The sequence below is a fragment of the Thalassophryne amazonica genome, chromosome 5 (assembly GCF_902500255.1).
Source record: "Thalassophryne amazonica chromosome 5, fThaAma1.1, whole genome shotgun sequence".
Taxonomy (NCBI): Eukaryota; Metazoa; Chordata; class Actinopteri; order Batrachoidiformes; family Batrachoididae; genus Thalassophryne; species Thalassophryne amazonica.
This window is the reverse complement of record NC_047107.1, coordinates 121,273,762-121,289,190: the sequence shown is the minus strand read 5'-3', so window position 1 is coordinate 121,289,190 and position 15,429 is coordinate 121,273,762. Positions and strand designations below refer to the sequence as shown.

The following is a 15,429-nucleotide window of genomic DNA, read 5'->3' as shown; positions in this document are numbered from 1 at the left end:
AGAAATGATCATTTTCCTGACAAACACCCCCAAAAACAACGGTTCTCGATACCCATCCTTAGTTACGACAGACCCCTGAGAACACACAACAGGAAACACGAGTGTGTCTCACCATTGACATGATTAATATTTCATTGCAACATCTGGAAAGATCTGACCCAGTACCAGCTGCTGAGGAGGGTTTCAGCCAGTACGAGGTCTATTAGAAAAGCATCCGACCTTATTATTTTTTTCAAAAACCATATGGATTTGAATCACGTGTGATTACAGCAGACATGCTTGAACCCTCGTGGGCATGCAAGAGTTTTTTCACGCCTGTCGGTTACGTCATTCGCCTGTGGGCAATCTTTGAGTGAGGAGTGGCCCACCCTCTCGTCGATTTTTTCATTGTTTAGGAATGGCTCAGAGACTGCTGCTTTGTTTGATCAAAGTTTTTTCAAAACTCTAAGGCACAACTGAGTGGACACCATTCGATAAATTCAGCTGGTTTTCGTTGAAAATTTTAACGGCTGATGAGAGATTTTGGTCTGGTAGTGTCGCCGTAAGGACGGCCCACGGCGCCTGACGGCGATCTGCGCTTCGAGGCGGCGTCGTCTCGCCGTTTCAAGTTGAAAACTTCCACATTTCAGGCTCTGTTGACCCAGGAAGTCGTCAGAGAACAGAGAACTTTCAGAAGAAGTCGGCATGAGGAGTTTATTCGGACATTCCATTGTTAAAGGACATTTTGTAATGAAAGAACATGCGGGCAGAGTCGCATGTCGGGCCGGACCCGACCGCGGGGGGTCGCGACAGGAAAAACACCTCCGTTGGAAACCTTAACGGGCAAGTTGGAACATGCCCAAGCTGTTAAACAATTTCTCAGTTACTCACTTGTTGAAAGCTATCAACAGCCGCCTGAATTTTACAAATGGTTTTCAACACGGAGGTGTTTTTTCCTGTCGTGGTGCACACAGATTCGCCGAGTCGTCACGGAAACGACGCGGACGTCTTTCATTAAAAAATGTCCTTAAACAGTGGAATGTCCGCATAAAGTCGTCATGCCGGCCTCTTCTGAATCCTCTCTGTTCTCTCACGACGTCCTGGGTGAATTAAGCCTTAAATTAGGATGTTTTCAGGTCGAAACAGGCCGACGACGGCGCCTGGAAGCGCTGCAGGACGTCCCGCTCTGTGGGAAGTCCTTACACCGACAGAAACACCCCATAATCTCTCATCAGCCGTTAAACTTTTCACCGAAAACCAGCTTAATTTCTTGAATAGCATCCACTCGGATATTCCTCACAGGTCCAGAAAAAATTTTGATAAAGCAATGCGCGCCGTCTCGAGCAGCGTGTGAAACAAAGGAATTCAGCCGAGAGGGCAGGACCACATCTCACTCAAGGCCTGCCCACAGGGAAATGACGTTACCGACGCGTGAAAAAACTCACGCATGCGCACGAGGGTTCAAGCATGATTGGTGGAATCGCACATCATTCAAATCCATATAGTTAAAAAAATAAAAGGGTCGGTTTATTGTCTAATAGACCTCGTATGTGTTCAGCAGTCATCGTGTTACAGTTCACACATCATCCTCCAACGCAACAGTCGCGACATATTAGAGCATGCCATAGGTATTAAAGGCACTGCGCTGCGGTGGTTTGAATCATATTTATCTAATAGATTACAATTTGTTCATGTAAATGGGGAATCTTCTTCACAGACTAAGGTTAAGTATGGAGTTCCACAAGGTTCTGTGCTATTATTGCTGTTATTCACTTTATACATGCTTCCCTTACGCAGTATTATTAGACGGCATTGCGTAAATTTTCATTGTTACACAGATGATACCCAGCTTTATCTATCCATGAAGCCAGAGGACACACACCAATTAGCTAAACTGCAGGATTGTCTTACAGACATAAAGACATGGATGACCTCTAATTTCCTGCTTTTAAACTCAGATAAAACTGAAGTTATTGTACTTGGCCCCACAAATCTTAGAAACATGGTGTCTAACCAGATCCTTACTCTGGATGGCATTACCCTGACCTCTAGTAATACTGTGAGAAATCTTGGAGTCATTTTTGATCAGGATATGTCCTTCAGTGCGCATATTAAGCAAATATGTAGGACTGCTATTTTGCATTCGCGCAATATCTCTAAAATCAGAAAGGTCTTCTCTCAGAGTGATGCTGAAAAACTAATTCATGCATTTATTTCCTCTAGGCTGGACTATTGTAATTCATTATTATCAGGTTGTCCTAAAAGTTCCCTAAAAAGCCTTCAGTTAATTCAAAATGCTGCAGCTAGAGTACTAACGGGGACTAGAAGGAGAGAGCATATCTCACCCATATTGGCCTCTCTTCATTGGCTTCCTGTTAATTCTAGAATAGAATTTAAAATTCTTCTTCTTACTTATAAGGTTTTGAATAATCAGGTCCCATCTTATCTTAGGGACCTCATAGTACCATATCACCCCAATAGAGCGCTTCGCTCTCAGACTGCAGGCTTACTTGTAGTTCCTAGGGTTTGTAAGAGTAGAATGGGAGGCAGAGCCTTCAGCTTTCAGGCTCCTCTCCTGTGGAACCAGCTCCCAATTCAGATCAGGGAGACAGATACCCTCTCTAATTTTAAGATTAGGCTTAAAACTTTCCTTTTTGCTAAAGCTTATAGTTAGGGCTGGATCAGGTGACCCTGAACCATCCCTTAGTTATGCTGCTATAGACGTAGACTGCTGGGGGGTTCCCATGATGCACTGAGTGTTTCTTACTCTTTTTGCTCTGTATGCACCACTCTGCATTTAATCATTAGTGATTGATCTCTGCTCCCCTCCACAGCATGTCTTTTTCCTGGTTCTCTCCCTCAGCCCCAACCAGTCCCAGCAGAAGACTGCCCCTCTCTGAGCCTGGTTCTGCTGGAGGTTTCTTCCTGTTAAAAGGGAGTTTTTCCTTCCCACTGTTGCCAAGTGCTTGCTCACAGGGGGTCGTTTTGACCGTTGGGGTTTTTACGTAATTATTGTATGGCTTTGCCTTACAATATAAAGCGCCTTGGGGCAACTGTTTGTTGTGATTTGGCGCTATATAAATAAAATTGATTAATTGATTGATATTCCACTTTAAATTACTCTCACTTTTTGTGCCTTCTTTTATAAAAGCGATACACTCTCATCAAACAGGTTGTGATAGAAACCAGTCTTGACATTAATAAGCATATAAATGCTGAAAATCGCATTTTATACAAACTCAGTTATCTTCATGTGAACCAACATCATCACAGATAAAAATAAATAAATAAAATAAAAACCCACACTATCTTGCTCATGTGGAATTGTGTTAAGATACACTCCAAATGTTTATCAGCTGTTTTCAATCTATAAATGAGGATTAGGCTCTTTGTTTAACTCTAGATGTCTTCACAGCCAAACAGACGTGGCCTTAAAGCACAGAAAGCAGTGACATCATATCTGGTTCCTTTGGGCTCTAACAATAAGCAGCAGTGGGCCGTGGGCCATGGTGGGCACCAGACCAAACCAATCAAGTCCTTTCAAGCTACATACAACTTCAAGCACACACACGATGGTCAGATGGTTCCCTGCAACAATTCCAGATGGCTCTGGTGGATAGCAAACAAGCTACATTTGAGTCCACCCACACCTGCTCCTAATTTCAAACATCCTTCAACAACCAAGCATCCAGCAGGTGGCAGTATTCAGCAGGCGGCCTGGAGGTCTACAGCAAATTACATAGGCAAAACATTATTGCTTTTTCTAATTGACATTGTGAATCAAATTTCACAAAATTTCAACATTTATCCTGCTTATAAATGCCATTTTAATTTGGGAAAGCACAAGATGGCAGCACTTATCGTTTTTGATTCACTCATTTATCTATTAGATCAGTGCAGTTTATGAGTCGCCGCAACCCTGATCCCGGATAAGCGGTTGAAGATAAGTGAGTGAGTTCAGAAGTCTGGACACTTAGCAATTGGATCTGGACCACATGGTAACAGTGCTGTTGTGCAAGACTCTTGGAAGTGCAAAAAGCCAATGTTTTGTTCAAATTCCCAAACAATGTATGGATTTTACAAAAATTACACAGGTTTTTCCACTTATTTGATTATCAAATTTGCAATCACTTACTTTACGACTAAAGATTTTGTAAATAAGATCTTTAAATCATCTCTGTCCATCAGTCTCCAAAGTGTTTTTTTTTTTCCTCTGGCAGGAGTACGTGCACTCAGTGCCATTCTAACTCAACTCGGGAGGTGATGGTCTAGTGGTTAAGGTGTTGGGCTTGAGTCCAGAAGATCATGGGTTCAAATCCCCGCCTGACTGGAAAATCACTAAGGGCCCTTGGGCAAGGCCTTTAATCCCCGATTGCTCCAGGTGTGTAGTGAGCACCCTGACATCAGGGTGAATGTGAGGCATACTTGTAAAGCGCTTTGAGCGTCTGATGCAGATGGAAAAGCGCTATATAAATGCAGTCCATTTAATTCTGGACTCAAGGAAAATTGCCATTTTTTATTATTCTTCAATTTTATCATTTTTCATGTTTCACAGTAATCTCGTGTTATACAGGTAAACAATAAATATGACTTTTTATTTTAAAGGTGAATTACTGTTGAACTTTTTTTAGTTTTTTGAGCACCAGCTAACGGACCGCAGCCGCCTCGTCACGCCGCCCACACCTCACTCTCCTCCGGCCTTCTCCCGCTCACCTCCAGCAGCGGCAGGTCCGGGTCCAGGTGGGTGAAGCTGTGAAGGACCACCGGGCTGCTTTCCTCGGACACCTCCAGCCTCACGGCGTCCCAAATGCTCCGAACCCTCCACGAAGAGTCAAACATCTCGAGCAGCTGTCCCGGCCCGACGCGCTGCGCCTCAGCTTGCATCCCCGGGAAAAAGACCATGGATGCCCGCAGAGTCCAGCATTCGGTCACAGCCAGGACTCGGTCATGCTTCCGGGCGTGTTTTCCGTCTTTAACCCCGTGGGTTAGTCCACTTGTAACGGCTCCGCCGAATCCCCGCCGCGGAGCGCAGTTCTTCAGGGGAGAACAACGACTGACTCAGGGCTGCCCTAAACCCCGCCCACCGGCGTGTGCTGCCTTCAGGAACAGTAAGACATATCACCATCGAACTATCTGATGGAAAATGATTCGCTCTAGCGTGGTCAGTGGGAATAAGATTGTTCAAAACAAATTATTTAAAATAAATTCAGAAATAAAAATACAGTTTTGATCTGAAGTCCTCCATTTGTTTTTTTGATCATCATGGCTTGATATTTTATATTGTGATTTCAGTTATCCTTTTATAAATACAGGTGAGAATTTTCTTTTAACTCAAATAGCACATATTAAACAGATTAAAATATTTCATGTTTATTCTGGTTTCCCTTGCCATCATCTATGCGTGTAATTCTGCTTGCAATCAGTTGCTGAGACAATTATTTCAAAAGGAGTCAAGGACATATATCGATTTCATTTAATAAAAATTATAACAACAAAAATTCCAATTGTCATAAATTACAAATACTAAGCCATAATATTATTAGAATTATCAGAAAAAATGTTCTTTTGAAAATAAAGCCAGTTTTTCATAAAAAAGAAAATTGCCATGCAAAAACTGTATGAGGAAAAAAAATGAATGAAAATTATGTTACAATGTTAGAGACAATACAGTATTATGATTATAGCCATGATGTCATGGTACAAAATGTAATGCTACAAACACAAATGTATAACATTTATAGAAAAAGTTGCATAGTACATCAATTAAATTTAGTGAAATGCTTAATAAAAATTAATATTTAAACATAATGTTCCAACAAGGACTTTAATAGATTTCAAGGTTGTATACGTTATAGAAGAATGAACAAAATTTACAGAGAAAATCAGCAAAAGTGTTCCTGCTACAAAATCCACTATTTGCTAACAACAGGTAGAAGATAATCTACAAGTGTCTGAGGCGTCCCCAAAGGCAGCATTGACTCCCCCAGTCTGACTTCACGTGTTTGGGAAATGATGGCAACATGTTTTTGTTGTCTGCGTGACAGAAAAACCACAGAGCAAAGGGCAAACAAAGTGACTCTGCCCCAGGCATCAGGACAACACAATCTGCCTGCAAACTACAAACACACGTAAACAGGGAGGTGAAACAACCATTTTAACAGCAAATGGTGCAAGCAGCTGCAAAAAAATTCAAATGGTTTCTTCCAGCCAGTTGAGTTCAGTATCACTATAAGCAGACAGATTAAAAAAAAAAAAAAAACAACTTTAAAACCTGACTGATTTCAGATCAGTTCTTAAAGATTGTAGAGTTCTTTTAAGGGCCAAGATATGTTAAAGTGTGTTCAAACTGAAGCTCAGGGCAAGGCTAAAGGTCAAAACTTCATATTTTGTCATTGGGACTCTACGAGCTTCTGATTCTGAGTCACTGTCATTGCGGTTCATCCAAAGGCAACATGGAGTTGCACAGATGTGTGATGGGGAATTTATTTTATACATTGTACAGTCAAATATCTAAAGACACACAAAATCAGTCTGTTGATTTGGCATGTAACACTGCCACCTCCTGGTCCATATTAGGAACAGGCGACTCACGCCAAAACAAGGTTTAAAAATAAATAAATAAAAGTATTTAAATGCACATCATTCGTGACAACGAAGCAAAAAACATCCATTGCATCGTGGAGGATAGTTTGTCATATTGTCACATGAACAACTGCAGCTGTTTTGTTGTTTTTTGTCACACCGTGGAAACAACAGGTGTGAAAGTGGTTCATAAGATCCAGAAGAAAACATCTGCCCCATAACTCACACCTGCCAAGAGACAAGGGACGTGATGGGGAGAGAACGGGTAATACAACACTCATTTTCCTAAAGTCATGCTTTCTGTTTCACACATTTTGTGTCCTCACTGGCAGCTTATTAGTTTTTCCCACTCTGAAAAGAAACACTGGTTGTTTCCTTCGTCAGCAAAAGGGAATGCTATGTTGTTGTTCCTGTCAAAGCACTTTTATACACACGTTTAACAAAAATCAACACAACATGCAAGAACTGAGGTATTCTTAAAGCTACAGTGTGCAGAATTTAGAGGCATTAGTAGACATAGAATATAGCATTCATAACCATCTGTTCATTGCAGTATAAATGCCTGAAACAATGAATGAGCACTTCATTTTGATCATAGGAGCAGGTCCCCTTATGGAGGCAGCCATATTGCAGTGCCATGTTGGTACAGGAGCCCAAAAAGGACATAGTGACTCAGCCTTTTGCATTTTTCAGTGCAGCCAGAAGTCTTGAATAAAAAAGAGAAATCAGTAGTTGCTGCCTTACCACACTGTTACTGGTTACTAGTGCGGGCTAAAAAGTTAAGGACCCTCATTTTTGAGAAAGGCTCAAACATATTTATCACAACAGAAGGCACGGGAGCATGAATCCCTGGCACCAAAGAAGCAAAAATGTGACCGGTGAAGACATGGCGCAATCAATTTTAAATTGATGGATTTAAGTCTGGTCCCAACAAATAATGAAGGATGAATAATGAGCAATGTAGCATGTTTTTTTTGTTTTTTTTTTTTGGTAAGAGTCCAGTTATTCAACAATCATGGGAGATTAGTGGCTCTGAGAGGCTCTTAGAGGCAGAATATTCAGCTAACAAGGCTCATCTTTGAGCGTGGCGCTAATTTCAAGAAATTCAAAACTTAGCAACAATAGCATGGGGTAGTTAGAGGCGTGTTTGTGGTGAGGATGAGGCTGTTAAAAGCCCATTATTCGAGCACCTGGTAGCTACAAGGAGAGGACACCTATTTTGGCTCCGTCCTCTTCTGCACTTTGTTGTGACAATCCCACCTGCTTTGTGCGCTGGATGCTGTATATAAAATAAATATTTTGTAGCAGATTAATCATTTTCTGTCAGCGTTTATCTGTTGAAAACACCTCTAATCGCTTCTGGAATCACAGACGACTGTTTCATTTGGACCCTTTTTTTTCCCTCTCTCCTGCTACATGAAGTGGAGAACATATTTGGAACAGCTTAAAAGGTAAGTATTTGTAATGTTTATACTGTAATTGCTTGATAAAACAGTTGCATGTTCATTCCTTCTTTACAAGCAGCTGTAAAAGTATGTTTGATAGAATTAACATCTTGTTATAATGGATCAGATGAGCTCCTCGCTCCTGTGTGTGCACTGACGCAATGACTTGCACTCAAAATGAGCATTTACGCAGAATGAGAGCGCACAAAAGAGCGATTCTGCAGACAGTAACAGATGAACACAAAGTTAAAAGTTAGATCACTGGTGTCAAAATGAAGACAAGCATTTATGCAGAACGTGAGCATGCAAAAGAGCGATTTTGGAGACAATAACGGATGAACACAAAGTTAAAAGTTGAAATCACCACAGTCAAAATGAAGACGAGCATTTATGTAGAACGTGAGCATGCAAAAGAGCGATTTTGCAGACAATAATGGATTAACACAAAGTTAAATGTCGGATCCGCGGAAGAAATAAAGCCAGCAAGAAGAAGCGCATTTAATGACTCTGTAACACAGGTGAACCGCAGCCTGATGCACGGATGTACCACAGCATCTTTTTTGGACTGCGTTTAAAAAATGTGACATCCACACTTTAAAGGGACCAAGTGTGGGACAGCTGGAGGTTTGGACCAAATCCATGCCTAAACGTGCACCAATGTTGCATTACATGGCGCTACATGGATCATATGTGGCTTGATGTGGATCATATGCAGCGACACGAGCCATTCGAGACCGAATGGGGCTCAAATAACAGTGACTGATTAGAGGCTGACACCTGGCACATGTGAGGTACAAAGAGGCACATACAGGCTTCTTTCTAGCGGATACGTGATAGATTTATACGTCATTATTCAAATAACCACTGAAATTTCTGGCAAATCCATAAATGGCTCATTATTCATGGCTTTATTATTCGGTGTGACCAGGGCATTACACTTAGAGAACACAAATGAATTTGGTTTACAAGGTTGAATCCCAATAAGCAAACTGAGGTCAGAAACATTAAAAAAAAAATAAATAAATAAAAAAATTTGACTTTTCAATCTTTATATGCCTCTTTTTGGCAAGAATCTGGCAGCATCAGCAGGTGATTTAAAGACACACCTGCCAAGATTTACATTCATTGTTATTGATTTACACATTTGTTGTTTTTGTTATTTTTATTTTGCAAATCAGAAGTATTTAAGGTAATTTTTGTTTTTTAAACGTAGCTTAATAGCAGTTTTTATTCTTACTCTGCACCATGGGTCTGAGAGGACTGAAATTTCACCTGTGCTGTATGTCAAGCATGTATAGCATATTTGACAATAAAGCTGACTTTGACATTTAGTCTTGCATGCCTGATTTTAAATGTGATTTTTATTTGAGATTTTACAGTCACTCTCCTTTTAGCTCACGTCTAGTGTCCTGTAATGGTTTAAATGCTTTTTCAAAAGGATTTTCAAGAATAATTTAGAAACATTAGTATTGGTTTCTGACATCCAGAAAAAAGCTCTTATGGATTGAAATTGATGAAAATCTTTAAGCGGTGGAAGGAGCAGCCAAATATGAGTGAGCTGTGATTTAGCTGAAGCACTTCTTCCATCTGCTGGAAATCAATAACAGAGGACGTCATGCTGCTGCTGCTTCTCTGGCAGACGCCCCGATATGTTTAACTGCCCACTGGGGAGCATGATGCAAATGTCTCGATTGACTTTCCTACTCTTTCCTTTGTACACAAACACATACTTTTAAGCAGATACATACTTTGGTAGACAGGGAGGAGCTAATTTAAGGGGGACAAACTGCAACCACATCCAGCAAGATACAACGAAGTCCACTTGGAAGAAGACACAAACCAACTGTCAGGTCGGGCGGCTGCCAGCCCCCTGAAGCGGCTGGACCCGCAATGCAGACTCCCACATCAGGTTCACGTGTAAAAGCAAACGTCGTCTTTATTTCAGGCTGAGGTACGGTACATGGGTGATCAGTCAGCTGAGCGGAGGAACAAGCAGGGTTAGGCAGGCAGGGTTCAGAAGCATGAGCAACCATGGACATCAGGGAAGAGGCAAAAAGCGTAGTCAAAAAACAGAGCAGATTTCAAAACACACGGCTAGGCAAAACAGGACTGGATACAAGGACTAGGATGTGTACTAACGATGACAAACTGGCAGTGAGCTGTGAGACTGTGATGGTTTAAATAAGGAGCAAACAAATTAGGGTGATGTGAAGCAGGTGCTTGGAAGTCTCTGGAAGGGGGCATGACCAGGGGAGCCAAAGGTTGTGCAGCGTACAAGATAGTGAAGGAAGGAAAGCACAGAGTGAAGTAAAGTAACCCTCGGGGAGGGTCCACTGGTCCTAGAGTCCACTGCTCCTAACCTCTGTTTATTACTTGATGGTGTGTATTACAACCCCAAATTTAAAGTTCACAAATAAATGCAATACTTTCAAATAGCTACAAACAAATCCTTTTTTGTTCAATTTACAAAAATAAAACATATGACGCTGTTGACATACATCATTAATCACATTTAATTGTACTGTTGTCTATAAATCTGTTGACTTGAAAATCAACAAATAATGGTAATTCATCATAATTAAATTTTTTTTTAATTGCCACACTTTTGTAAGCCTACCATAAATGTAAAAACAACTTCAACATGCTCCCCTAAATACTAGGACTAGGACTAGTGGGACGTTTCTTGCAGACCAGTTCCTGATCCCACTAACCGGACACATCTTGTAATCTATATCCATAAGCCACCAGATCTCATTGAGGAGAACTCTAAAGCCCCCGTCACACATAGCAAGAATGTGCAGGAACCATGCCCGTCAAAGCAAATATTGCCATAATCCGACACAGTCAGGAGGAAAAGAGTCGTGGGCGGGCACCAGTGACAGAACGCTTCCGGATGATCTCGTCCACACCTGCATGATGACATCCATGTAGACAACAGGTAGATGACACAGACTGCTGTCAGGCAGCCATAAATGGCGCTGAAGACTACCCGATGTCCAAACGTCTGGATGGCAAACACGGGCCCAGAGTGGGAGGCAGCTCTGTGTTCCTCACGCACATGTGGCACATGTGCGCTCCGTGCACAGTGTGGGGCTGCAATTATCACTTAGCTGTGTGTGTGTGTGTGTATGTGTGTGTGTGTATGCATAACGCTGCATGAGCCACTAAGCGCGCGAGAGGCACACCTGCGCGTGCGTGCCACTGGACAGCTTCACTGAAAATTTGCTGGCATTGGGCCATGCTGTCCCCTGCATCAGATGGAGCGCCTTTCCAGGGAATTTTGATTTCTTTTTTCTTTTTTGCTCACTTCAGCAGCACAACACAACTCTGAACACCGCAATGGTTGGATTATCACATGGGACTTATTTTTTTATTTTGGGTGAGAGGATTTTAACCACAGGCTGCAGTCCACGCCCACGTCCGCGCTGTGAGACACTCCTGGACCACTGTTGGAGGTGAGATTCATGTTTATTAATGCTGTCACAGCCTGACACAACAGTTCCATGTCATATCTCATACAGAGTTAGAAGGTGATCATATATTACAGCGTGAGATCCGTTCAGCTCTGAGCCTGACACATGCAATGACACGTTACTGCGCACCATGGATGAGGTGCAGCTGCCCACATTATATGCAGATATGATGGAGACAATATTCACATTATTTACGTCGCCCATGGGGAGGAATGGACAAATATCTGTACTGTAAGGTCTACTGTGGATATAACGGCTTGTTCAGATTTGCGGCGGTTTTGGTTTGATAGCTGCTGTTCACATTCAATGTATATGGTAATAATTCATCATTATTATTATGATGAAGCGTGCCACATAAGTTTCAACACTTCCTTTGGACAGCTATGCCAGATCCATCTCGAGGTGCCCTCGTATTCACTCAAATCATTTTGGATCCTGTTTTTCCGCCATTGGAATATGTAAATTGCGGTCAGATGGTTGTCAGATTGCACATGGACCACCATCAGATAGCTGCCCCATCTTGACAGCGCCCGGAGGGTTTTGAACATGTGCATCACACTCTGGGCCGCTGGCTGATTTTGACCAACTGTGTGGACTCTCACAGATGGCTGTCAGAACGTTTTGGAACTGAAACCCAACACTTTTGGATGTGCGCCCATTCGTCATTCTAATGCCATTCTACGTGATTCTGGCTATGTGTGACGGGGTATCAAAATAAAAAATAAAAATTGGGAAGATTACACATTTAGTGCCAATAATTTTGTGTGAATTAAATGTGAATTGTTTATCTGGTTAATTAAAACAAGAAAATGGTTTGGTCATCTTGATATAACAGTTATCTTACAATCACAGCATGAAACTGACTATAATTATTCACATAGTGACTTAATCTGATTCACATCCAAGCAGAGTGATATTCTGAGACTGTTTTCACATCAGAAAGCCACAAGCAAAAACTCTGAACCACCAGCACCTCGGCCACTTTTAACATTTAAGATTCAACCTGAAATTACAAACAAACATTCAGTAAATGCTGACCTGTCTGTCCGTCCTTACATCTGTCCAGCAGTAACCGTCCCAGCAGACACCTGTCCGGACAGGCAGTCCACAGGCAAACCAGTTCAAGCAGCACCACATTGGGGGATTTGCTCCAAACTGGGCCAACAACTTCAGAATCCAGCAAACCTGGAGATGAAGCTCCAGAGGTCTTACTCCCCTCGTCGCAGATTGGCTGAACTCTCATCGATGTTCATGTTTACTTTACCAGCTGAGTCAACAAATCGAGCAACAACAGTGGAAAAAAAAATTTACTTAAGCAATGGAAAAACAACCAAAAATGTTCCTCAAAGCTGAGCAGGTTAAGCGATCTGTGTCAAAGGTTAATAGGTTCTCTGAGACGTTACCAAACTTTCACAACATCAACACTGCAATCGTGCAACAGTCAGGCACAGTATGACAGCAAAATAGAAAATGAAAGCTGTGAAAGGGAATTCCGTGATGATCAGCATCTACAATGAAGAGGAATTAGTGCACTGCGATGTCTACATTAAGTGTTCCCCTGGAAATTATAGATTTAACATTAGGGGTTTCAAACTCATGACACGGGCTGCATACGGCCAGCGAGGTAGCATTTTATGGCCCGCAGTATGTTTTATTGAGAACAGGTTTATAATATTAATAGTACAACATATTTCATAATAAATGTATAATGTGAAATGTTTCAGAAATATATAATATTTTTTTTTAAATCCACAATTTTCTTGCCATTAAACCACTACCCTCAAAATCTCACATCTTTTAAATAATAAAAAGCTGGGGAGAGATAAAATGTCCCATTACTGCTGTTTGTGACATGTGTTGCTTCTTAATTTATTCATGCTGAATTCATTTGGGCTCTTCTTGATCCTGGTATGGATCAAACCCAAACCTTTTCCCCATGAAGAACTCGGTACCTGTCACTCACAGCCCCAGTGCCGCTTTTTACTCAGTGATTTTTCATCACACAGTGACAATTGTGTAGGAAAATTCTATTTTTTTTTCTTTTTTTATTGATCAGGTGGTTCACAAAGCATGGCCACAAAATTTGGAACCAGTCCTTTATTTCCATCCTGACATACAACAACACAACCAAGAATAAAGATAAATATCAATAATTATAATATCAATTATAATTATGATAATATTGGATCACTTGGTAGATATCTGAGTCCATTAATACTTGATCAGGGTGTTAATATGAGATAATTACGTAACTATTCAAGCACAGTTACAATATTTAATTTGTAATTGACACATACCTAAATACCCAAATACACAGTGTTGTTACTGTTACACTGAAGTCAGTCACTCAGACTGATTACAAATTTTAAAAATCCTGTCTAATGTTTTTTGGGGGTACCACCTTATCAAAATACTATATGGTTAGTAAAGGGCTGAGAAGCAAAAACTTTCATACCACGTCATAGAATCTGAGGAGCCACAGAATTTACTGCAACACTGGCAGAGTTTTCAGTTACCGCACAACAATTGCACAACTTTGACAAAACCCCAATCAACGCATGTGTCAGTCAAACAGTGTTGTACAAGTACAAAGAAAGATTCAACCACTCAGAAGTCTGAAGGCTGAAATAACATTCATGAAAAATGTCAATAAAACTGTGTTTTCCACCAATTACAAACAAACAAACAAACACAGAAACCACATCATTTCCTTTAAACTATTTTTGAGTCAAAAAGGGAATTTTTGCAGACTTTAAATTACACAAGTGGGGTGGTTTGGAAGCAATAGATGAAAATCACAACATCCCCATTCTTAGAACTAAATGGTAAATGGACTGCATTTATAAAGCGCTTTTCCATCTGCATCAAACGCTCAAAGCGCTTTACAATAATGCCTCACATTCACCCCGATGTGAGGGTGCTGCCATGCAAGGTACTCACTACACACCGGGAGCAACTAGGGGATTAAGGACCTTGCCCAAGGGCCCTTAGTGATTGTCCGGTCAGGCTGGGATTTGAACCGAGGATCCTCTGGTCTCAAGCCAAATGCTTAACCACTAGACCATCACCTCCCCTTAATGTAGACTTCATCCAGCTCTGCCTTCCAATGACCAACAATGAGGACAAGACTTTTCATTTGTGAGTAAACCATTTGCAGTGTGACAGACTGGGTTTTACTGTTGCAGTGACAGAAGAGCAATACACAAAATATTATACAAACTATTCACAAAACAAGCTTCATATATTTACAAGTCAGCAACAGTGATAAGTAGTTTGAGTTATTTTAAAGGACAAGTTCACATTTTTTGGCCCATCAGAGGGTGATTTCTCATTGCAGATTACGGTTGTGATATCAGAATTGATGAAAATGGAACAGATTTTTTAAAATAATAGGTAAATGTATTAACTACTACTTTATATCCACTTACATACGAGTGTAATCGAATATTGTAGTGTATGAATGAGTCCCATTTACATGATGGTTTTCTTTTGCTTCTTCCTACACCCTTTCAGGCACATGGTTCGTTGTTGGATTATTTTTTCTTTTTTGTAAATTCCTTGTTGTTTTTGGATCTGCATGTGCCGAATAAATCATTCAAATTCAAAGTCAAATTGTTTTCAAATAGCCGTGTTTGTCCCACACCTTTCCAAAAAGCTAACGTGTTTCTTTTAATGTCTCAAAACTGTCTTCTGCTGAAGAGTGTGTTGTGCTTTTCATGGGTTTCTCATAGCAGAAGAGGATCGTAAGGATGCTTCTGCTCAGAGAACGGTTGGTCCCGATTACTGCGTATCATACCCACTGTCCACTTGCAGCCACTTTGACATAAGAGCACCCTCAATCTGCACCAGTTAAATCCAGCTATTCATGTTTTTGCAGATTACTATTTAACCAGACATCACCAAATTTTTTTAAACATGTTTAAAACATTCCCAGTTCACAGTGTTCTATA

At 41.0% G+C, this 15,429-nt stretch overlaps 1 protein-coding gene across 5 annotated transcripts in view; it reads right to left on the bottom strand.

Moving 5' to 3' along the window:
- Positions 1-15,429, bottom strand: part of LOC117511217 (ral guanine nucleotide dissociation stimulator-like) — a 146,456-nt gene that overhangs the window by 64,768 nt on the left and 66,259 nt on the right. For 3 of the 5 annotated variants that reach the window (XM_034171214.1, XM_034171215.1, XM_034171216.1), the window contains exon 1: positions 4,693-4,991. The exons of the other annotated variants lie outside the window; for them this stretch is intronic. In XM_034171214.1, the coding sequence (XP_034027105.1) occupies positions 4,693-4,881 (189 nt within the window). In that variant the 5' untranslated portion in view covers positions 4,882-4,991. Of the gene's footprint in view, positions 1-4,692; positions 4,992-15,429 lie in introns of those variants that run through there. 5 annotated transcript variants of the gene reach the window in all.